General features: G+C 43.5%; 1 protein-coding gene and 1 long non-coding RNA gene across 4 annotated transcripts in view; one reads left to right on the forward strand and one right to left on the reverse strand.

Moving 5' to 3' along the window:
• LOC310713441 overlaps positions 1-23,198 on the reverse strand; it is a 69,095-nt gene that overhangs the window by 17,390 nt on the left and 28,507 nt on the right. The window lies entirely within an intron of this gene.
• MMP16 (matrix metallopeptidase 16) overlaps positions 21,575-23,198 on the forward strand; it is a 180,793-nt gene continuing 179,169 nt past the window's right edge. Inside the window, exon 1 of one of the 2 annotated variants that reach the window (XM_083517303.1) lies at positions 21,575-22,399. In XM_083517303.1, the coding sequence (XP_083373429.1) occupies positions 22,268-22,399 (132 nt within the window). In that variant the 5' untranslated portion in view covers positions 21,575-22,267. The remainder of the gene's footprint in view (positions 22,400-23,198) is intronic. The other variant, XM_083517304.1, reaches the window with a different exon arrangement.

Genomic DNA, 23,198 nt, shown 5'->3' on the forward strand with positions numbered 1-23,198 from the left:
CCCGCTTTCTTCCTGTATCTCTATAATGCCTCCCTTTCTCACTCTCTTCCCCCCTGTTTTTCCCATCCCTCTCTTCATTCCCTTCCTTCTGTGTCCCCCCCCCCACCTTCCCTCCCTCCTATGGCAATTAGGCGGGGGGGGGGAAGGAGGTTGCATAGGAATGAAATGTATCTTCCCCACCCTACCCCAAACCTAAATGCCATGGTGGGAAGGAGGGAGTTTTTGAGCAGTGTATAGGGAGCAAAGGCTTCACCCTTTGCCAGCTACCACTCCTGGAAAGGCGTCACTCTGAAGGGTGTGGTCCACCCTTTGCCCACACAGCAGGGATTGGTGGATTGTTCCCTTCATTGGCTCTAACTCCTTCCTGTGACCACCTTAAAAGCCATCATTCCTTTAAAAGGAAGTTGATCCAAACATGCTCTGAATAACTGGATGATTTTGAAAAACAACAACAAAATATTAAGTTGGGTTAAGGGCTTTCTTGCGGGACGCAGGTGGCGCTGTGGTCTAAACCACTGAGCATAGCTGTCAACTTTCAGATTTGAAAATAAGGGCTCAGTAGCCTCGAAAATAAGGGATCAGCAGCCTCACCTGTCCCGGGGACAGTATACGGGATATATAACAATCCGGGATAGCAGCGGGAAACGGAGCTGGAATAAGGAAATTTCCCGCAAAAAAAAGGGAAGGTTGACAGCTATGCCACTGAGCCTCTTGGGCTTGCCAATCAGAAGGTTGGTGGTTCAAATCCCTGCGATGGGGTGAGCTCCTGTTGCTCTGTCCCAGCTGCTGCCAACCTAGCAGTTCGAAAGTACGCCAAAAAAAAGTGCACGTAGATTAACAGATACTGCTCCCGCGGGAGGGTAAACAGCGTTTCATGCGTTGCGCTGGTTTCGGTGTTTCGTTGCATCAGAAACGGCTTAGTCATGCTGGCCACATGACCCGGAAAAACTGTATGTGGACAAACACCAGCTCCCTCAGCCTGTAAAGTGAGATAAGCACTGCAACCCCAGAGTCGTCTGCGACTGGACTTAACTGCCAGGGGTCCTTTACCTTTACCTTTTTTTAAGGGCTTTCTACAAGGCATCTAACCTCAATCCAAATGCAGACCTAAGCTTCACCTGACCACTTCACTGGGGACACAACAAAGACAAAATGGAAGGCAAGATATAAGAGAGCCCAGCATAAGTAATCAATATCCGTGCATAAAAGAGAACACAAGAATCTGCCCCATAATTTATCTGCATAGGATACATTTCTTTTCCTACATGTGCTTTCCTTTCCTTTCAGTCCCCTGAACACTCAAGCAAGACACATGCCTTCCATCTCAACATTCCTGTGGAGACTTCTTTATTTCTAACATTATATTTATTACTCCTTTTTGCAGATGCATGAATCAATCGGGCATATCCTAACTACAGATGGTACAAAGCTCACTTCAATCAATCTCACGCTGTGTTCCTGGAACTACTGCTGGTCTGGCTCTTGCTTCCTAAGCCTATTATGTTGATGTCCAGCCTACAAACAACATCACATGCACATAGCTCTAATCTATTTATTGCTGTACAATGGAATATAGACTGGGATTTTTGTTTTGCAATGTGGCTTTTGAAAGGGAGAAAGGGTTTGTTTGATCAAGCATGAACTCTTTGGTATTTCAGGGGCTGCTCCTTTGCCTTGTTGATGATTCTGGCATGTTTCGATTCTTTTGCATTATCTAACAAGTGGGAGATTGCTAAGGAACACTTTGGGGATCATTCTAAAGTTTCTAGCAGTGCAGTCAGATTCCTAAGCTATGTATGTGCACAGGGCAGGGATGGGATCATTCCTATGTCCCCCTATGTTGTGCTATGCTTGAAAATGCACGGACGTACAGTATCTATACCAGCACAGATACAACTTTGAACCAGCGGAAGCTACCACTGGTGGACCCTGACAAGGGCAGGGCCAGGGCTTTGGGGCAGCAAAGTCTAAGGCCCCACTCAGCAGAATAAAACTGAGTTGGCATCCCAGTTTGAATAATACACATTTAATGCACACTGTTGTCTATTAAAGGGAAATACTGTAAGACCATCAAATCTAGAAGTAATACAAATTACCATCTAAAGAGGGAACCTCCATATGACCACTAAGTCTAGAGTCTAGAAAAATACCTGGGCAGAGCAGAAATGTGGCTGAGAAATTGCTAAGCTTGGGAGTAACTATACACTCCATCAGAGCCCATTCCTACCTAGGTGGCATACCTCAGGTTAAGAACGTAATTCTTTCTGGAGGTCCATTCTTAACCTGAAACTGTTCTTAACCTGAAGCACCACTTTAGCTAATGGGGCCTCCCGCTGCCACCCAATTTCTGTTCTCATCCTGAAGCAAAGTTCTTAACCCAAGGTACTATTTCTGGGTTAGCGGAGTCTGTAACCTGAAGCGTCTGTAACCTGAAGAGTCTGTAACCCGAGGTACCACTGTACTCATATAAAAATGTGGCATAGGTTAAAATACGTTCTGCCTCCAATCGAGGCAGCATGCCTCTGAATGTCAGTTGCTGGGAATCACAAGTGGGCAAAGTGTTGTGCTCAGGTCCTGTCCACAGGTGTCCCACAGGATTTGGTTGGTCACTGTGAGATGCTGAATTAGATGGGCTATTGGCTAATCCAGCAGGCTCCTCTTGTGTTCTTATTCCCACTGAAGTCAATGGTTCTCACCTTGACCCTATACCATGCCAAATAAGGATGAAGGAGAAGATTCTAACTGCAGCCAATTACAGAAGCCCCCATATAGATATGAAGGATGGGTTTGGCACATTCTTTCTGCTGTCTTCAAATGCTCGATCTTCGTCCAGTCAATTTCAGCAGTTTATCTGACTGTGCTGCAAACATCCTGTGACTTTCACCGTGACTTGCAATAAGTCAACTGAGTCACAGAAACTCAGCGTTAAGTTCATGTTCAATTCCGTTGCTCACTAGGTCTCAAAGTAGATCTGGGATGAATTCAGTCTCGCCATGTGTTTGCCTCGTGGCAATAAATGTCTGCATTTCATTCTCTTCCTTTATTCTTCGGTTGCAGATGCAGAGGCTGAATTGGGTCAACGGCAGCACGAAGAACCAAGATCAAATCAAGATCTTTAAGACTGGCATTTTTTGTGCAGAGATTAAATGTACTGCAGCAGGGGTGGGGAACCTTTTTCAGTCTGGGGGCCACACTCCCTTGTAGGTAATAGTCTGGGGGCCACATGTCATTGGTGGGTGGGGTCAGAGGAAAAAGTGTACAGAGTAAATAGCATGACTCTTACTTTTGTACAGTAGGCTGGTTTCCACACCCCTCTAAGTATAGCTGACAGAAAGGAGAGGGGGAAGTGTTGGGACACTGCCAGGGAGACGGAGGCATCAGGCAGGCCCCCAATTGTTTCCGGACGATCATTGGTCTCCCGTGGAACGACACGAGCCTCAGAGACATTCCAAGACCCGTGCAAACCCTTTCAGCAGAGTCTCCACAACGAAAGATGCTGACAGGAGAGCATATATACAGCTTTATTCAACGTAGTTCAGAACAAAGGAAAAACATGACTGCTTGCCTCCGTGTCCAGGAAAACAGCCAGAAAACAAAAGCTATATACAAACGGAAGTTCCCAGCGAGAACTGGAAGTAAACAGGCATGTGATACACAACAATCATGCCTGACCCTTTAAGGTGGAAAAGAACTATGCTAACAGGAAGATGGAGACATGTGCCCTTTCCACTCTTCTCCTTGGTGACAACCACATATTTAAGTCAGGTTTCAAACCCGGATTAAACATATAGCTGAGCAGGGGACAAAAGGAAATACAGGCATTTCTCAGCCTACATCCCTTCTCCTCCTCCCAATTCTCTTCCCCAGTGAGTCCCATGTTTAATTAGGTTTTACAATCCTTAGTAATCCTAGGGCTGTGCAAGGAACCTGACTTGGTTCAGAGTCTGAATCAAGTGTGGGTCATCCCAGGTTAGATTGGGGCACCGAATTGGAGCGTGGGGCACATGCACAGCACTCCTGTTTATCACTGCTTCATTATCACTTGCCTAATAAATGGGCTAGATCTAATCTGGCCACAGACTTCATTCACATCTGCAGAGTTCTCTCCTGGTCTTATTTACAATATACACCACTAAGCAAACTGTTGAAATATTATGTTTTTTCCTGGATTTTCTATTATAAAAAATAACCTCACAGCCCAAAGCATCCGCAGCCATTTTTCCAAGTGTGCAGACCATTGGATGTCTGGTAAATATCCAGTGGACTGTTAAAAAATGGGTGCATATGCTTTGAACAGCATGTTTATTATTGCAAACTATCAGGAACACCCACATAAGGTTCAGTGAAATACATTACTGGTGCTGCAATATTAAAATGTCCTTCCCTATACATTCCTTTGGTATCCTTTATGGTGCCTTTTTACTGCAGGAGGCACAGCTCATGCCATTTTGAGTAAAAGATTCCTGAAAATACTGATAAACGATGAAATATGCACAGCCACAGCCACCCTTTGCTATAACCTCTTTGAGAGAGTCAAGAAGGTTAAGGATGATATTGCCCTTCTAAATCCATGCTGTCTATTTCCTATTAAGTTTCTGCCTCTCTGTTTATCCTATTGAAGTTCCTCCTTCGGAGCCAGGAGGTGGAGATAAGAGTAAAAGCCAGCTTAAATCCTCACCATATAAATTAAATTTAAAGTGAAACCTCCTAGCGTTGCTGCTGAGTGTGTTTTTCAGCTGCAAGGGGAAAGTCAGAAATAGTACAAAACTGTATCCTGGCTGAACTCCAGAGTCAGCAAGCCAAGGATATTAGGGGCTTGATAGCCAAATGATTGTTCATGAAAGCCAGCTCTGCAGGTCTATGTGCAATCTGCTCTGACAATGCTGATCGGTTGCTTGGAGGAAGGAGGAAAGGGATCTGAGGTTGCAAACCAATCCATATTTGCTTGGAAATAAGCCTCAACGAATGCTGGGTGAATTACTTCTGGGTGAACCTGCATAGGATAGCACTGCACAATTATTTATTTTAAAAAAAACTGTCCTGCAATGCACATGTGCACACACATTCACACATATACACATACATACATACATACATACATACATACATACATACACATACTACCACCCCTTGGGACAGCTTATGACAATTTAAAGTCACAATGCAATAAGAAATGTATTAAAATACAAGGAATGAAACAAATATATGGGTAGCCAATATGGTCCTTCCAGGTGTTGCTGAACTGCAACTCCCATCATCTCTAACCATTGGTCCATGCTACATGGAGTTGATAGAAGTTGGAGTCCAAAATATCTGGGGGACACCAGGTTGGCTAGCTCTGAAATTTTTTAAAAAATCAACATATGCAATATGCCCAACAATAAAAAAATATGTTTGAATTAAATGCCTTCTTTTGGGAGCATAGGAGGGCAAAACACAAAATTCTGTACTGGGAATGTTCAGTTCTTTCTAGTGACAACTGTTTCAAAAAAGGATACCCAGAGATGTTTTAAGACAGTGTACACCAAGAAATGTAAAGTGTAAATGGGACAATTGTTCTTCCACATGTGTTATACAGGAATGCTAATCTGGGAGCTGTGATTGGCTGCAGGCACTTGCACAGTGACTGTCCAAACAGTGGAAAGCTTGATTTGAGTCTCTGTTATGTGTGAGATGCCCCTGAACCTGTTTAGCTGTGAACCCTGCAGAATGTAGTACCATTCCATTATACAACTTTTGCATTAGTTGAGTGCTCTTGTCTTTTCCATCCAAGGTTGCTCATAACCCTAACTGTTTTATATGCTTCCAGATACTCTTGTTTCACCCAACTAAACAGATACTGTAGGGAAACGAGTGTTTCGTCTGCCTAAGAACAGCTCCAGCTAACCTATGTCATTTCTCTGCTTTCCCCCATATAAATAATTGCCACCTTTAGATACTCTCTGACTACTCTGGGATATCATGAATATGGAAGACATGGCTGGGAATCAAATACACTTGTATTTCCAGCCTTTGAACAAGGAATCATACAAAGAGGTAGACTCCTTGAAGCCAGGAGCGGAACTAAAGTCAGCAAGCCAGAACAATATACAGAGATATTCTAGACTTCACTTCACTGCCATCCATTTGTTAACTTCACTGGGCCAATTTCAGTCTCTGGAGAACTAAACAAATTGAGTTAAAAGGCAAATTTAGAGACAGATCATCATATGATATATAACCTAAGTGCAAAGCTGAGACACCTTTTCTCTCCAGTCTTTCATTCAAAATGCTATATTTAATAACTACAGCTTAGAGCTACTAATATGAAATAATTTTTGGAACAATATCATATATGTTCTCTCTAGGCATATGGAACCAATTTAACTCACAATTCCCTCATTGCTTGTGGAGGCATAGGTAGTTGGGATTGGATAAAAGTTGAACATAGGGGGTTGTAGGTTAGTGGTGGCAACACACTACAGAACCTTTGGTGTCCCATTGTCCTCTGCTGCTATTTCAAGAGCATCACCTGGATCTTTTCAAATACAGTGGTACCTCGGGTTACACACGCTTCAGGTTACCTACGCTTCAGGTTACAGACTCTGTTAACCCAGAAATATTACCTCGGGTTAAGAACTTTGCTTCAGGATGAGAACAGAAATCATGCTCCGGCGGTGCAGCGGCAGCGGGAGGCCCCATTAGCTAAAGTGCTTCAGGTTAAGAACAGTTTCAGGTTAAGAACGAACCTCTGGAACAAATTAAATACTTAACTTGAGATACCACTGTAACACTGCACAGGAATGCAAGAAAAGTGCCACATACGAAAAAGCCATGAAAGGCTTTCACGAGAACTCACTCGAATGGGCAGTTTGGCCATCTCAGTGGGGATTAAGGAGAAGGTTCTTCATGAATCATTTCCTATTCTTACCAACAGTAAGCCTGAGAAATAAATGTATTTAGGCCTCACCTGTCAGTTTTTAGGAAGAAATGCCTGAACGCCAGTCTTATGTATCACTGTTATTTATCCGTAGGGCAGAATCCAAAACTATGCTGATGAATTTGCACTCTCGCCATGAGCATTTATGACTGCTTTTACAAGTGAGGTATTGAAAACTTGAAAACACAATCACTGAAACATTTAAGGCAGGCATAGGCAAACTCGGCCCTCCAGATGTTTTTTGGGACTACAACTCCCATCATCCCTAGCTAACAGGACCAGTGGTCAGGGATGATGGGAATCGTAGCCCCAAAACATCTGGAGGGCCGAGTTTGGGGATGCCTGATTTAAGGGGTCTCTTCTTTTTGTTTTAACTTTACTCTAATTTAAAGCACAACACTTCACTATACATTACGTATTTGGCACCCTGAGTAAAATTGCACCTAAAGGATAGTAACAGGATAGAGAACCTTTTGACCCAAGGTCACCACTCTCATGCGTCTCAAGTTCTAATTGGCTGGAAATGTTACTGTTATCTGTGGTTGCTGGGTCAGTGTGCAATGAATCAGTGAGAGCTGGGTGCATGCTTGACTTGACAAGCTTCAGTTGCAAGGGAAGAGTTGAACCAGCATGAAGAGCATATTCTTACAGCATGGCTATTACTACTTTAAAAGCAAACACTGTGAATCATGGTTCAATTACATCAGTTAAAGATGGAGATAGACATGACAACTCTGGCTTCTCTCAGTTTACCTTTTCCTAATCTTAAATTCAGTTCTGCATCAGCTTGTGAATCTTTTAGAAACATTTTCACACAAGAAAGTCAGCAATGTGTGGAGGATTTCTTCTAATATTCACCATTTTGTCTGCAAATGTACTCATTTTTGGAAGCACTTCAGCTTAATAAGATACAATAAGATGTTCTTTTCCCCAGTCTATGGATTCTTATGCACACCTTCCCCTAATATGTGAATATGTAAATTTTGTACACTTTTTGGGGGCGTGGGAGGAAATGAAGAACTGTGATTTCCCTTTAAAATAGCTCAACAACTTTTCCCAAAAAAGCTCCACAACTTTTATGTCCAGATTTTATGTGTTTGAAATATGGTAACCCTACATTGAGATGACAACTGAAGTGAATTTCTCTTCCATCCCTAATATCAGAGGATATTTTTTGATGTCTTGACAGCATCCTTCCCAACTGAGGTCTAGCTGTTCTAGGTTGGGGAACCAAGCGGGTTGCAAGGCTGCATTGTATGAATGAACTTTGCACTTGCAAAGACATTTCTTCTGGACATCGCTTCTGATATGTGACTGTGTGGAGGTGCCACAGCTGGTGAGACCACACACAAATATGCTTTTTGGAGTTGTTGTTTGTTTTCTTACAGCAGAAAAATATTCCCAAAGTTCAGAGTTTGGAATTTAGAATAGCAGAGAGAATTCAGTTACAGATAGGTAGCCGTGTTGGTCTGCCATAGTCAAAATAAAAAAATTCCTTCCAGTAGCACCTTAAAGACCAACTAAGTTAGTTCTTGGTATGAGCTTTTGTGTGCATGCACACTTCTTCAGAGAGAATTCAGTTAGAAGAAACTCTAAAAGACACATTTTGTCATAGGGAAAATGAACCCAGAAATGGTAAGATTCCAAAGAGCCTTTCAAGTTATCTTTTCCAAAATTTACATTTCATGTCTGGATTCCAGTCACCTCACTTCAGGCAATGGCGGATTTTTCATATTCTGGGTTTCATATGCTGATGTTCAGTGAAGCTGATCAGTCTTTTTAAAAATAAGGAACAACAACCCTAAAGAACTCCAGGGCCCTAGAAGTTTGAACACAACAGCCGATCCTTTTATTTGGCGATCTTACAAGCAGCATCTCCTACCATCTCGTACCAAGCTGGTCAGGGCAGAGTTCATGTACCAAAGGTCTGAACTGAGTTTCTTTTCACTTTCAGATGAGTGTGCTGAGTGCTTAGAAACCTTCCCACAATCTGGACCCCTGTGAAACTGGGGAAGTGGGGAAGATTTTAAGTGTGTTCAACTCAGCATCCAAACATACCAAGAATCTTCCTTTAGAGTGGCCCACTGAATATGGTCAGGTGTGGAGCCAGAAGAGACAGGAAATTAGGATTATTGGTGCATGTTCACCTCCCCAAGAAAAAAATACCCTTTATTCTCCCATGTGTCCTTTTAATGTCTGACTGGGACTTTTGTCTGTCTAAATACATTTTTCTTTGTTCCGAATACTGGGTACAGAGCCTATCATAACCTGCCTGGTATGTTTCCTGTACAAGTAATCCTGAAAGGAACAACCCATGTATGTTATAAATGATTTCAGATGGCAAGATGGTTTGCATTTACCTAGGAGTAAGTAAACACCACAAACTACTAGTGCTTATAGTTCTGACATACTACAAAATATGAGGCTTAACACCCAGGACAAATTATGCCTTAATTCGTCAGAATTGTGATGCTTCCTTGACTGCAATGAGCTTTTGAACAAACCCATTTATACGAGATTCTTCATTCCTAAACTAATTTCTCCCCCCGCCCCGCCTGGTCTCACAAGCAATGAATTACATATTCTTTCAGATATTTATTTCAACTTTCTTTTTTTCCTAATACACTGGCAACATATAGTGTTACAAATGCAGCCTCTTCCTGTCCAGCTGTTCTGTTTGTTATGATATGCTGTTCAGGATAGAATTTGGGCACCATCCAAATTAGGACATCATTTAACGTCTCATCTTTCCAGCTCCTGAAGCAAATCATCAGATTCACTGATAAGTGACACATCGCCATAATGTTCAACACTCTATTCCTTTAAATAATTGGAGCGCAAGAATATAGTCCCAACACAATTTTGTATTGCGGTTAAATTAAGCCCTGATTACATGATCTCTCAAAAATCTGTAAAGATTTATTACAAGGGAGGGCCAATGTAAAGATTTTGTAAATATTTATTGTAAAGGAAGGCCTTCCATCCACCCATCCTGAAAGATACCGATGGGATCACAAAAGGGAAATGTGTTTGGACATCAGCTTCTTGTAGTTTACGTCCTGGATACATTTCAACTCAGAAGCCTGAGACCCTCTCATGAGCTCCTCCTTTTCCAAATTTGGTGGCATTGGCAGAAACATCCAAAAGATGCTGGAAACCATTAGGTCCTTGTGGCAACATCCAGTACTAGATGCCTGGGGCCCGGCATCATTTCCCAGAAGCTCACCCTTTTGTCCCCACCTCAGTAAATTAAGCAAGTGACCAGGGGGAGACTTCTCAACAGGCTGCACCTACTGAAATTCCCTCTTTTACACAACTATTAAAGGTGTGGGTACTCCATTAGAGCCATAAGACTGAAGGATCTGAAAAACCACTCAGAGCTTTCTTTCCCCCAAATTTACTGATACTTGCTGCTTACCAGCATCAACTGCAGGGGGTCACAGAATAGTGGCAGAAAAATATATTCAAGTGCACATCAAAATAGAGATCCCACTGGAAGCAACAGTGCCAGATTAAACCTTGTGGGCGCCCCTAGGCGACTGCCTAGGGGGGCCCTTGCAAATTATCCCCTAATATGTTTTTTATTTTACCAAATCAATATTATTTTGATCTGTTGTCATGGGGTCCCTAAAAGGTGCGGGGCCCATAGGATGGTGCCTACTCTTATTTGGTAATCTGGCATTAGGAAATAATGCCATGTGGATGGATAATAGTCACAATTGCATGTACAATTGGATGTCAATACCATTCATCCTTTTTTCAGTTTCTTGCTTCCCGCAGCATATACCTCCAGCTGTCTATCCCCATTCACATTCTTCCCCACCTACACAACTTCAGCCAACTGGACTGGAGAACAAGAGCATCAGCTTAGTTCTCAATGTAACAGAGAGGTGTTCCCTCTTTGCCACCTTCTTTGCATCTACTTGGCCACTGTGACATCAGGATTCTAGACAGCATCCCCATCCAACAGGGTTCTTCTTATGTTCCTAGTTTCATTTTTTTAAAGTTTTCTACGTTCTTAGCAATTGTCCACTTACATCTGTTGAGTTTGATAGGGCTGTAGTCCAGGCATAGGCAAACTTGGCCCTCCAGATGTTTTGGGACTGCAGCTCCCATCATCTCTGACCACTGGTCCTGTTAGCTAGGGATGATGGGAACATCCCAAAACATCTGGAGGGCCAAGTTTGCCTATGGCTGCTGTAGTCATTGTTTCCGATCAGTTCAACAGCACATCACACCAGATTCTGGGCACCACCACGTAATCTGCTCTTTTTAATTGATGGTGAGCAATTCTTTCTTTCTTTTTGTTTGTTTCTAAAGTCATTCTGGTTTCAAATTTCTAGGGGAAAAGTGACTAATAAATCATCAACATCATCCCATAGCACTAAGACCAGAGGTAAGCTTTTGCTTTCAGGAATGGTGCTTGTGTTGCTTGGCACTAAGATCAGAAATACATTATCTCTGATCTTAGTACTTAGTGCTTATATCACAGATAAAAGATCTCTTTGTTTGATGTCATATTATGCCCAGTGACTGGCAGGTGGGTGTGCTTTGCCCAGCATAATCTGATGGTCCAGAGGTTCTTCACCTTAGAAACACACACACACACACACACACACACACACACACACACAAACAAACAAACAGTCCTACTACTTACCATCCCCATGCACACAACCCTTTTTTGCCACTGGGGCTGAACGGGTCTCCTCTGTTGTCTGCTGTTATGTCACCCAGCCTAGTATTGTGCGATGGACACACTAGAAATCCAATCAATCGGTTTCTGTGCTGTACTGAGCTGAAATGTAGGTGGTTCCCAAGCCTTGCTGTCCATAGGTTGCCTGTTTCAGCTGTGTTTGTTTCAGCTGCGTACCGTAGAGCCAAAAATACTGGAAGACTTGGCATTATGTCAGGTGCAGTTCCTGAGCTCCTTGTGAGATTTTTATATCCATTTTAATTTTACTGTATTCTAAAGCTAATATTAACCTCTTTCGCTTTAATGACGTTAAGTTGCCTTGGGTGCTTCCAGGTGCTGGATTCATAAAATCTTAAAAATCAAACAAACTCCCAACTAGGAAAAAAGCTGGCTTTGTTTGTGTTACTTTCACAGTAAAAGAGTGAGGCAGAAACATCAATGAGATTAGCAGTGTTATTGCCCTCTAGTGGGTTCATTTATATGCAGTTGCACTGTTATCCTGAAATAAAGAATAATATGGTTCTTCGAAACACACACTGCACTATATTCACTCGAAAACATCATTCCTTTTGACATTTCATGGGGCTTTCTTCTTAATGGATTGTATCTGTGATCATAATATAGCACAATGCACTTGAAGGTATAAATACCTTTCCTACAGGATCAGAATGAATGAGGCCTACTGTGTGCTGGAGTTCGGAATCAACCCCGTAGTGACACAGCAGCTGAGCAAACCTAATGAGATTTTATAAGTCTCAAAGCATGCAATTAAACCAAGTGTGTGATTGTCACTTGAATGCTGCTGTGCGGGTATTAATCAAACTCAATCATCCCCAGCCATTATTCAGGTTCTACCGAGTCTCAAATGCTTGGTTAAGTTTTCCAAATTAGTTGGCATGTCAAAGTTGCCAGGACTGTTTTGGGGATAGGGAACAAATCTTGCATAGGAGGCACAGTCATTCAGAAGTAAAGAAATATTAAATGAATTACAGAGGGAAGCCAGAAATATGTGCCCCAATCTAGGGATGCTTTTACATGCATGCGATGCACATCTGCAAGAGCAGCTGCTCTACTTACAAAATTACTACAAGATCACAAAATGCATTAAAAGCAAGAGCAGATCCATGCCTTCTTTGTTACAGTTGGTTTTATAATCAAACAAAGTATTAGGGAACCATATAGACGGGATTCTTAACAAAAGCTTCCCAAGTCTTTATGCTCTGGGCATGATCATTCAATTCGGGAGGCAGGGGGAAATGAAAACCCCATGTCCCAAACAGGAAACGGGCACATAGGAAATGACAAATGGTGTTCCTGGGGAAGTAATTTGCAGTAAATATGTGGCTGGCCAGGGCTCTTCTGTGTTTTGTGAGCTATCTTTGCTACCAGTCATGCCTTGCCCCTTCTCAAAGCTAAGGGGGCTGAGAAGGTAGGAGAGACTTCACCCACTTTCTGAGAAACTGCACACCAGTGTTTGTGTATCATTGTATAAGCTACTTATACTTTATAACTTAGACTGCAATCATATGTCATTTTGGAGGCAATTAGCCCCATTAACCACAGTGGAATTTACCAGTACCTACCAGTAAGCATCCAGAGGCATGTGCTGTACTGTTTGAAACCTGCATATTGCCATATTTTGTTCAGCCATAATAATAATAATAATAATAATAATAATAATAATAATAATAATAATAATAATAATAATAATAATTTTCATACCCTGTCCACTCTGGGCAGCTTACAACATTTCTAAAAACATTTCTAAAAGCATCAAACATTAAAAACCTCCCTAAACAGAGTTGCATTCAGATGTCTTCTAAAAGTCTGATAGTTGTTTATTTCCTTGACAGCTGAAGAGAGGGCATTCCACAAGAAGGGGGCCACTACTGAGAAGCCCCTCTGCCTGGTTCCTTGTAACTTCGCTTCTCACAGTGAGGGAATGATCAGAAGACTCTCGGAGGAGGACCTCAGTGTCTGGGCTGAGTGATGGGGGTGGAGACGCTCCTTCAGGTACACTGGGCCAAGGCCGTTTAGGGCTTTAAATGTCAGCACCAGCACTTTGAATTGTGCTTGGAAATGTACTGGGAGCCAATGAAGAACCTTAAGAACTGGTATTATATGTTCCTGATGACCACTCCCAGTCACGAGTCTAGCTGCCACATTCTGGATTAGTTGTATTTTCCAAGTCATCTTCAAAGGTAGCTCCACATAGAGCGCATTGCTCCCAGCTCCTCTAGACCAGGCATAGACAAACTTGGCTCACCACATGTTCTGGGACTACAACTCCCATCATCCTTGACCACTGGTCCTGTTAGCTAGGGATGATGGGAGTTGTAGTCCCAAAACATCTGGAGGGCCGAGTTTGCCTATGCCTGCTCTAAACGGTCCAGAAGGATGTCATGGTTGATGGTATAAAAGGCTGCTGACCGATCCAATAGATCTAGGAAACAGCTTTCACCTCTGCCCCTAGAGAGATTATCAACCAAAGCAGTTTCAGTCCCATGATGAGGCCTGAATCCCGATTGGAAGGGATCCAAATGGTCCACATCCTCCAGGTGTGCCACCCGCTCAGTCACCTTGCTGAGTTCTTAAATTGTTTTGTTTGCTACACACCTATGAGAAGATTTGCAAAGCTTGAAAAATCAAGAGGTATATCAGAAAAAGATTCAAATCATTCAAAAACTGCTAGTAATGGGTATTGTTTAGACTTTTTTGTATTTGTGTATTTGCTGTTTTGGGCTACTTTGGGAGGAAGGGCAAGGTATGAATTTAAATCATCATCATCATAATCATCATCAAAACAAGCTATATGTGAACAAAGAATAAGTTCAATACATTCAGCTCACAGTATTTGGTTATCTGTGCAAGTAATATTTAGCAGTCAAAGATTTGCACACAGGTGGTACTAGAAGGAAGCAAAAATGGAAAAAAAACACATCCTATGAAAAATTTCAACCTTTTTTGTTCCCAGCTGGCAAAGAACCATGCTGGGCACCTAGGGTGGCAGAGTTGCTGAACGAGCAAAAGTTTTATGTACATTTTCTTCTTAGGAGTTCACAGTGGCAAAACAGAGCTTGCAGTCAATAAAAGCATTTTTGTCCAAGATCCAGTGAACAGGTGTAAAAGCATTTTGCTAACCTCCCTGAGCTTTGAAGGTACAGCTACTGGCTTGCTCTGGTCCTGCACAGAAGACCATGGGGCAACGCAGGTTACTTGCTGCAGCACCATGGAGAGTTCCTACTGAGCAACTTGCTCCAAAAAGGACTGGAAGTGAACTGAGGCCTTTTGGAGTCTCTAGTCCAAATCTACCTCTCCTAGCCTCTGTCCCCTCTGGAGGCGTAGAGTCTCTGTAAGTGGCAACACCCAAGCCTAAATATGGGCACTTCTCATCCCATAGCCTCCTGGGCTCCCAATGACAATGGACTAGAAAAATACCGTGGGTGGCACTGTTCTTCAGGCTCAGGGGATGGTGACTGAGAGGATATTGGCAGTTCCACAGACTCTGGTGCTGTGGCATCTGGTTCACTGGCCTCCTGCCTGCCTGCCAGCTTCAGATTCAGTGGTTCCCTCATCAACAGCACCAGGCTTAGAGCCAGGAAGTCAGTTTGATTCCTTATTTGGTAACACTATAGCCTCTGACTCAGTGTCTTTCCCAATCCTGGACTCTCAGGTCATGACAGATATATGTCTCAATAAACAGAATGATGAAATCTACAGAATTAGTGGCATAATTTTGTATTTGGACATGACAGCCCTATAATGAATTTTTGCTATTCATCTTATTTGCCAACTTCAGGAAAGGCTCTCACATTAGATTTGTAGTCCAACATTTTAGCAATGACCATGGTTTGTCTTTTATTTATTTGTACATCAGGCAATTTGCCAATCTTGACATCATTGTGCCTAATATGTTGCCTGTCAATTTTGACATGGCCATATTTTTAAAGTCAGGAATAGGGAACTTGTGGCCCTCCAGATGTTGATGGACTGCAGTCCCCATCATGCCTGGCCACTGACCATGATGGATGCAGCTGAAGAGAGCTGGAGTCTAACAACATCTGGAGGGAAACAGATTCACCATCCCTTTCTTTAGTCAAGAGGATTGGGAAAGCAAGAATTAATAACTGCAGCCAGCTCAGTCATGAAGTTTGTTCTCTAAGCTCCCTGACCATGTTGTTGAATGTAACGTACCTCACAGGGTAAAATAGACTAATACTGCAGTGACTTCCTTAGTCAAAAGCTGATAAAGGAATAAATGAAAATGGCGAAGTGTGATGTAGTGGTTAGAGTATTGGATAGAACTAAGCAGGTCCAGATTCAAATCTCCAGTTGTCCATGGAGCTCACTGGAAGACCTTGGGCTGATCACAAACTCTCTGCCAAACCTATCCCACAGGGTTGTTATGGTAAAATGGGGAGGGAGGTAGACTTCCTTGAGCTCCTTGAAGGAAAGTTGGGATGCTAATGTAATAAAGTAATAAATAAATGTATATGCAGTCCCTAGTCTTGGCCATTCATTGGAAGACAAAACACAACTCACTAGGGTTTTTTTCTCCCCTCTGTTGATTTAAAATGTCCATAAGTTGTTTATATCCTTTAGAAGGGCAATAATCCATTGGCATTCCATTTCTGCAAAGAATTTAGATACTCCTATTCCGACTAAGTGGATGAGGCAAAATAAGACACCGCTCTTTGCTAACCAGGGACATAGAGAACACAACAAATGGCAGAACTTCTGTCATTAATCCTCTTTCCACCCGCCCACCAAATACATCATTTCAAATATGCATCAACAAACTATCCTTTTGAATAACATGGTTCTCAAAAGCCTTTCTCATAAGTGATCTCATGACCTGTTCCATCCTGGAATCACATCATGCTGATTTTTAAACTTCCGGCTGCTTTCCTGGTTCTGTTACCTCATCCTATTTTTCTCAGAATAGCATCACCTTTCTTCTGTCCTCACTGAGCTGCTATACCGTCACTTGACGTATGCAATCAGTATTGCTGTTTCCATATCGACAAGGCTACATGACCTTGCCTCTCCCATCTGACTCACCATTACATTAGGACCTATTCCCTGCATTTTGCATTGTAAATCCCACCTCTGTTCCCTGGTAGCAACTTTGAACAGACCAGTATTTGACTGTTCAGAGGGCTCACAATTACAGCTCCTGTGCAATTATGCAGAAAGTCTAGTGTGCAGCTAGGGCAGAAAAGTCTTTAATATACTTTCTATAGCATTTATTTCTTTCCTTTCAAAACTGGATTGCTTGCCAAATAGTTCAGATGACTTCTTCCAAGAATGGCTATCTGATCTGCTTGAAGGAATAAAAATGTCAGTGCCAAAAGGGTAAGAAAAAGCTGACTCAGAAACTGCTTACTACTGCGTCTGATGGCATACACCAGGGATAGGGAACCTGTGGCCCTCCAATTGTTGCAAGACTCCAATTCCCATCAGCCCCAGCTAGTACAGTATGATCAATGGCCAGGAATGATGGGAGTTGGAGTCCAACAAGATTTCAAGGGAGCAGATTCCTTATCCCTGGTCTTTATTTGGAAACTGATCCAGCAGCCTGGAAAGCATGTTGCCTTTTTGTGACCTAAATATTATGGTAAGGTTGCAAAAGCTACTATGTGTACACCATACCAGGCCTTGTTTTTTTTATCTCCTAGGAATGCAAGTGACTCCCTGGGCTGCATTGTACTGGACACACCCAGTGAACATGAGTATCACTATGTTTCACTCTTCCATCATGGCTTCCCCTCTCCCTGCTGCTAATGTCCGACCTTCTCTTTGTGAATTTAAAATACTAGACATGAGCAGTACAGAATAGTTGTTTTTCTAGCTCCAACTTTGATCACGAGAGCAATAGCTAGGACCTATCTTGGTCACTCCCCTCATTCCATGTTGCATGATTTTGATGAATGATCCCAAACATTGCTTCCTTTCACCTTCTGTTCCTGCATCCCGACTGGGCCATCCCACATTTCCATTTGACTTCCTGGAATAATTATATCAATTTTGTTGCACACATCCCAATCTCTGAGTGTTGAGAAGCTTTGGGGGTTCCTGCACCTATGCAAGGCCCGATTTCCTTGGTATGAAGGTCAATGGAGATTGTGGTGCCTTTAGGATATATGTTTTATTTATACATATATGCAAACTGAACAGAGCATGGAAGGGCTCACAACATTAACATCCCAACAGATCTTGCCTCCCCCATTAGGTTATAGGGAGATCTCCAAGTGATAGTTTTGGTTCCAGCACAGAGCAAAACAAGCCTCCGTGTCTTCAGTTTCTAGCATCAGCAAAAATTCACTCCCATAGGCCTCCTTGGCCTAATGCTCTCCATCCTAGGATGAAGTGGCATTCACCCAGGTGAGCTGTTAAAAGACCCACCTATTTGTCAAAATAGCAAGAAGGCAACCTTTTTGGACATGTAAATGGCAGTATTTAACTTGCCAGCTAAGGCCATTATAAAGAGATTGGTCTGACTTGTTCCATAGTTTCTTCTACTAGATTCTCTAAACATCACTGGATACACAATAACAGGGCTGGAAGGACCACACCAATATCATCCACTCCAAACCTATAACAATATTATCATAAACTACAGATGATCCGCTTTTTGACTTTGTCTTATCATTGATTCTGAACTGGACCTGATTACACATGTTTCTTCTCCAAGGGATCCTGCCTAAGAAAGCAGCATTTTCAGTCATGACATCCATACAAACTTCAGTCTGGTGCATTTTGGATCATTTCATGGAACGGAACATTTTGTTTCCATAGTGGACATTTAGTGTATTCTCTAGATATAACCAAATGAAGGAGGATAAATCTGCTCCAAGTTGTGATCATTTTCACTGAAAATATTTGTAACGTTATCTTTTCATGCAAAATGAAAAAAACAAAATCACTCAAAACTCAGCAGACGTTGTAGTAGATATAACTTCAGTTTAAATATGGAATATGAAAGACATGCATATCTCCCTCTAGTGTGGAAGAAGCTAACAATTCTATAACTTTACATAGGCCAGACATATCTGTTTAAGATAACGATGTCATTAAAGGCTTCATTTTTAAAAAATGAGTTGCAGGAAATGCACAATTGTGTTTTAAAAAAATGAGATTTTACCAAAAATTTTTGGTAAAATGCGAATTTTTTTTTTTGAAAAAAACACACCCACAAAGCTCTTTGTATGGTGTCCCCAAATCACCAACCTCCATTTTATCACCTTCGAAATAATATGTGGGACTGACTTAGTGTGTGAACTGAGCGTAACGGAAATATTTTTGATTGCCATAGCAACAAAATATCTTGGTGGGGAAGAGAGCACTCGGCTGAACACATGTAAAGCAACAAGGTTACACAGACTTTAGGCCTCCAGCATCCGATCCTACCGATACAAAATATGAAGAACTGATTGTTTTCTACAGATGGGTCAATAAAGCTGAAACACTTGTGCTGCTGACATATTACTTTGTTGCTCTTTGCCATGGGCACAGGTACTATCAAGTAAAGTGAATGACTTACTACCAGGAAAAGGGTTTGTTAAAAATTTAGAACTTCTGGGTCAAAAACACTCCATGTGCATGTTCTCAAGTTATATCACCTGTGCCATTTTCCCTTTAAAAAAATGGAAAAAGAGATGAATGAGGCCAGGGGGCCTCTAATAATTTGTATAGGGAAAAGGTTCCAATTCTATAAAGTGCCCTTAAAATGGCTTGTAAAACATCCCTTAAAATGTATAACAGATATGGACATGTACCCTGGGATACGTATACTAGATCCCAGGGACATATTCTGCAAGAGGGGCCATTGCTCTGTGGTACACAGATGCAAGCAGTTGTTTTTTTATTGCTACTTTGTTCACAGTTTTATTTCACCCAGTTGTGTATGAGACACTTGATGTCAGACTGGATCTGGAATTTTCATTGCCTTATTTCAGTAAATTTTGATACACAGGACTGGCTGAGGATTTGACTGCCAATCATTTTACGACAAGCACTTGTGCATCTGAAATATCTGTTAAATGCTATAGTCTAGAATTCATCATTAATTAATATTAGAAATAATAAAAGACTGACAATTGTACTTTACAGGCAAACAGAAATTGACCTCTCTGGATGATATACTAGAAACTAAGGATAACAACCCAAGGTTTCGGTGGGTCTGACAAATCAATAGGTTAAATTCATTCACCGTTTTACCAGTTCATATCACTGCTAAGTTCATATCATCATCCAAGACCTAGTCTCTTTCAAAATATATATATTTTAAAAGCATATATCCTCTCTGTGAGGCTGAGCTCTCATAGGACCATCCCACATCATGGACCAGATTCTTAGTCCACTAAGAGGATGTGAGAATTGCATGTTTTATAGCAGCTCCAAAGCCCACAGCTCAATGTCCCCAGTATCCATGAAAATGAACCCTATGCGCATTCAGTGGAATTTGCAAGCATCTGGGGAAGAGGTAAGGGACATGGGTGGTGCTGTGGGTTAAACCACAGAGCCTAGGACTTGCCAATCAGAAGGTTGGCAGTTCAAATCCCCACAACGGGGTGAGCTCCCGTTGCTCGGTCCCTGCTCCTGCCAACCTAGCAGTTCGAAAGCACGTCAAAGTGCAAGTAGATAAAAAGTAGATACCTTCCAACGGGAAGGTAAACGGCATTTCCATGCGCTGCTCTGGTTCGCCAGAAGTGGCTTAGTCATGCTGGCCACATGACCCGGAAACTGTACACCAGCTCCCTCGGCCAATAAAGCGAGATGAGCGCCACAACCCCAGAGTCGGCCACGACTGGTCAGGGGTCCCTTTACCTTTATCTTTAGGGAAGAGGGTGGCCAGGGGAAGTCAGCAGATATAAGAACAATTCGTAAGCAGTGTGGAGAAGCGTGCCTGTTCCTTGTATCGTCACATTCCAATGAAACCAAACGGAACAGCCTCACTTTACAATATGCAGCTTCTCAAGACACTCCTTATTCCATCCAGGTAACCATCAGGGAGCAGGAGGTGAACCAATGAATCATCCCAGTCCAACCCTCATATGCAAAGTAGGATATCATGTATTCAAAGCATCCGTCCAGCCTTCCCTTGCAAACTTCCAAGAAAGGCAGTTCTACAACCTTAAGGCAGTCCCCCCCCCCCCATTGCTACACAGTGAAAGATTTAACCCTTTGCTTCTGCTCCAAAGCTGTGTGAATCATTGTTTTCTTTACAACGGTCACCCTTGTTTCCTACCTAAAACCTTGTTAACACGTCCCCATTCCCTGCCTGCAGCAACCTGAACGTTTACTGAGAAATAAAGTCAAGGGGAGTTTAACGCCGCTGAGCGCAACCCCCGCCTTTTGTCTCGGCTAAGATCAAGGCAACTCACGCCCTTTCATCTTCCCCTCTTTGCTTCTTTAAGAGATGATCCCACCACCTTCCTAACTCCCTCGTCCCTTAGTCCTGACAACGTCGTCGTCCTCCAACTCTGCTTCCCGAAATCCAAAACAGGGATGTTGTTGTTGGAATATTTATACATATTATTGGGGGGCGGAGTGTTTAGAGACCTTACCTGCTGTGCTTGTGTGACAAAAAGAGAAGAGCCTAAACAAAGGTGTGACTTTGCGACTCAATCAGAAGACGATTCCATATTTTTTTTTACACGCAAAAAAAAAAAGGAAAAGGAAAATAGCGGACATCTCTTAACTCCCATTGTGTGGACAGAAGCACAAAGGCGTCTCACTCTGGGGAGTGGGTGTTTCTTCCAAACCCCCTCCCCCTCTTCAGCGGCCCATTTCCTTTGCGATCCCATTCATTCCTCCACCCAGCCCTACAAGGAACCTCCTCCCTGCCTCTCCCCACCAAACCCCGTCCAGGGCTGGCCTTGGCCGGAGCCGAGGCGGCAGATATCCACGCAGGCGCCGGCGGACCCCTCCTCCCCTCCTTTCCCCCCGGAGGAGCCTGGGGAGGGCGGTCCCCTCTCAGGTCCGCGCGAGGAAGAAGAGGAGGAGGAGGAGGTGGAAGGAGAGGAGGAGTTATGTAGATGACGGATGAACGTTTCTGGAGTGGCGGGGCGAGTCGAGAGGCATAAGCGCAGCCGGGGAAGCGGAGCACGGGCGGCCAGGCAGCCGAGGAGGCCTTGGCGAGCCGGAGGAGGGGCCGCAGCCCGAGGAGGCGGAGGCGGAGGAGGAGGCAGGCGGTTGCTGTGCAAACGAGGCGCCTCGCCGGAGCCGCAGCTGCACTTGGACGCCGCGTTCCCTCCCGGACGGGACGAGCGAGGAGGAGGAGGATGTGGAAGAGCTGACCGAGCTCGATGCCGCCGCGCCGCGTCCGTGACTGAAGGGTCTCCTCTCCCCTCCTCCTCCTCCTCCTCCTGCTGCTGCTGCCTCTGGAGGTGAACCTGCGTCGAGCTGTTCCTCCTCGACAGCGCGGGGGGAATCTCTCCCCCTCCCCTCTTCTCCCCTTTGAGAGAGAGAGAAACCCACCCGAGTGTGCGTGTTCTGTTTTTGTTTTGGCTGTTGGGAAGGGGAGAGAGAGAGAAGAGGGAGAAGGAGGTGGAGAAGGAGGAGGAAGGCAGCGAAGGCAAGGAGCGCGCTCTCTCTCTCTCTCCCGCTCGCCCGCCGTCTCTGCCTTCTCCATTGAAGCACAGTTCACTATGATCTTACTCGCCTTCAGCACTGCAAGCCGGGGGGATTTCGTGCATCATTCCAGGGTGTTTTTCTTGCAAGCCTTGCTTTGGATTTTATGGGCTACTGGGTGCAGAGCGGAGCAGTATTTCAATGTAGAGGTAAGATCTATCACATCTACGTGTGTGTGTGTATGTGCGTGTGTGTTTCCTTTCTTTTCTGGGTTGCTTCTTGCATTGATTCAACGTGCAGAAATAAATAAATAAAATAAAAAATAATAGGGTGTAGGAGAAATCCCAAACCTCCCCAGCAGTCGCTTCTGCGAGCGCAGCCAGGACGCTTTTCCTTCCTGCAGCCAACAGAGTTTCCCGTTTCTGGTGAGCCGCCTCTTGGTCTCAGGATCCCTTGTTGCCCAGGACGGCGGAAAGCCACGATGCTGGGCTCCGGGGGATTCACCATTGCGCCCTGGCAGTACTCTCCCTCCCCTACTTTAAAAAGAGATCGGGGTGGTGGTGAAGTGGACCTCTCCAAAACGCGCATGCATCCGTACGTGACGGGTGGTAGGTTAAAAGTAGCCACTGGACATTAAGACGCAAGAACAGTCTGAATGGGGGTTTAAGTTGGGGAGGGGGCATGAATTTATATTGCTAAGATCAGGGCGTTGTTGTTTAAATGAAAGTGGAGAGGGAAAAGGCATTCATTGAACAGGACAAGGTTTCTTTTGTCACTTTGAAACATTCCTGTGGACTTTTGCTCCAGGGGCTGCTGTAATGGCTAAACGGATGTCCCCTCAGGCAGCTGCAAACGGGGCGGTGAAGGGAGGCGGGCGTTGTTAAGAGGTGGAGAGGAACTTTGTGAAGTTAGTTAAAATGTGAGGAGGTGAATAGCATCTGGATAGGATCTGCTCTGGGTTCACGCCTAGACTTCAGCTGGGATACACACCCTACTACTCCCCCAGTT

The sequence above is a fragment of the Podarcis liolepis genome, assembly GCF_965112155.1.
Source record: "Podarcis liolepis genome assembly, chromosome: 8".
Classification (NCBI taxonomy): Eukaryota; Metazoa; Chordata; class Lepidosauria; order Squamata; family Lacertidae; genus Podarcis; species Podarcis liolepis.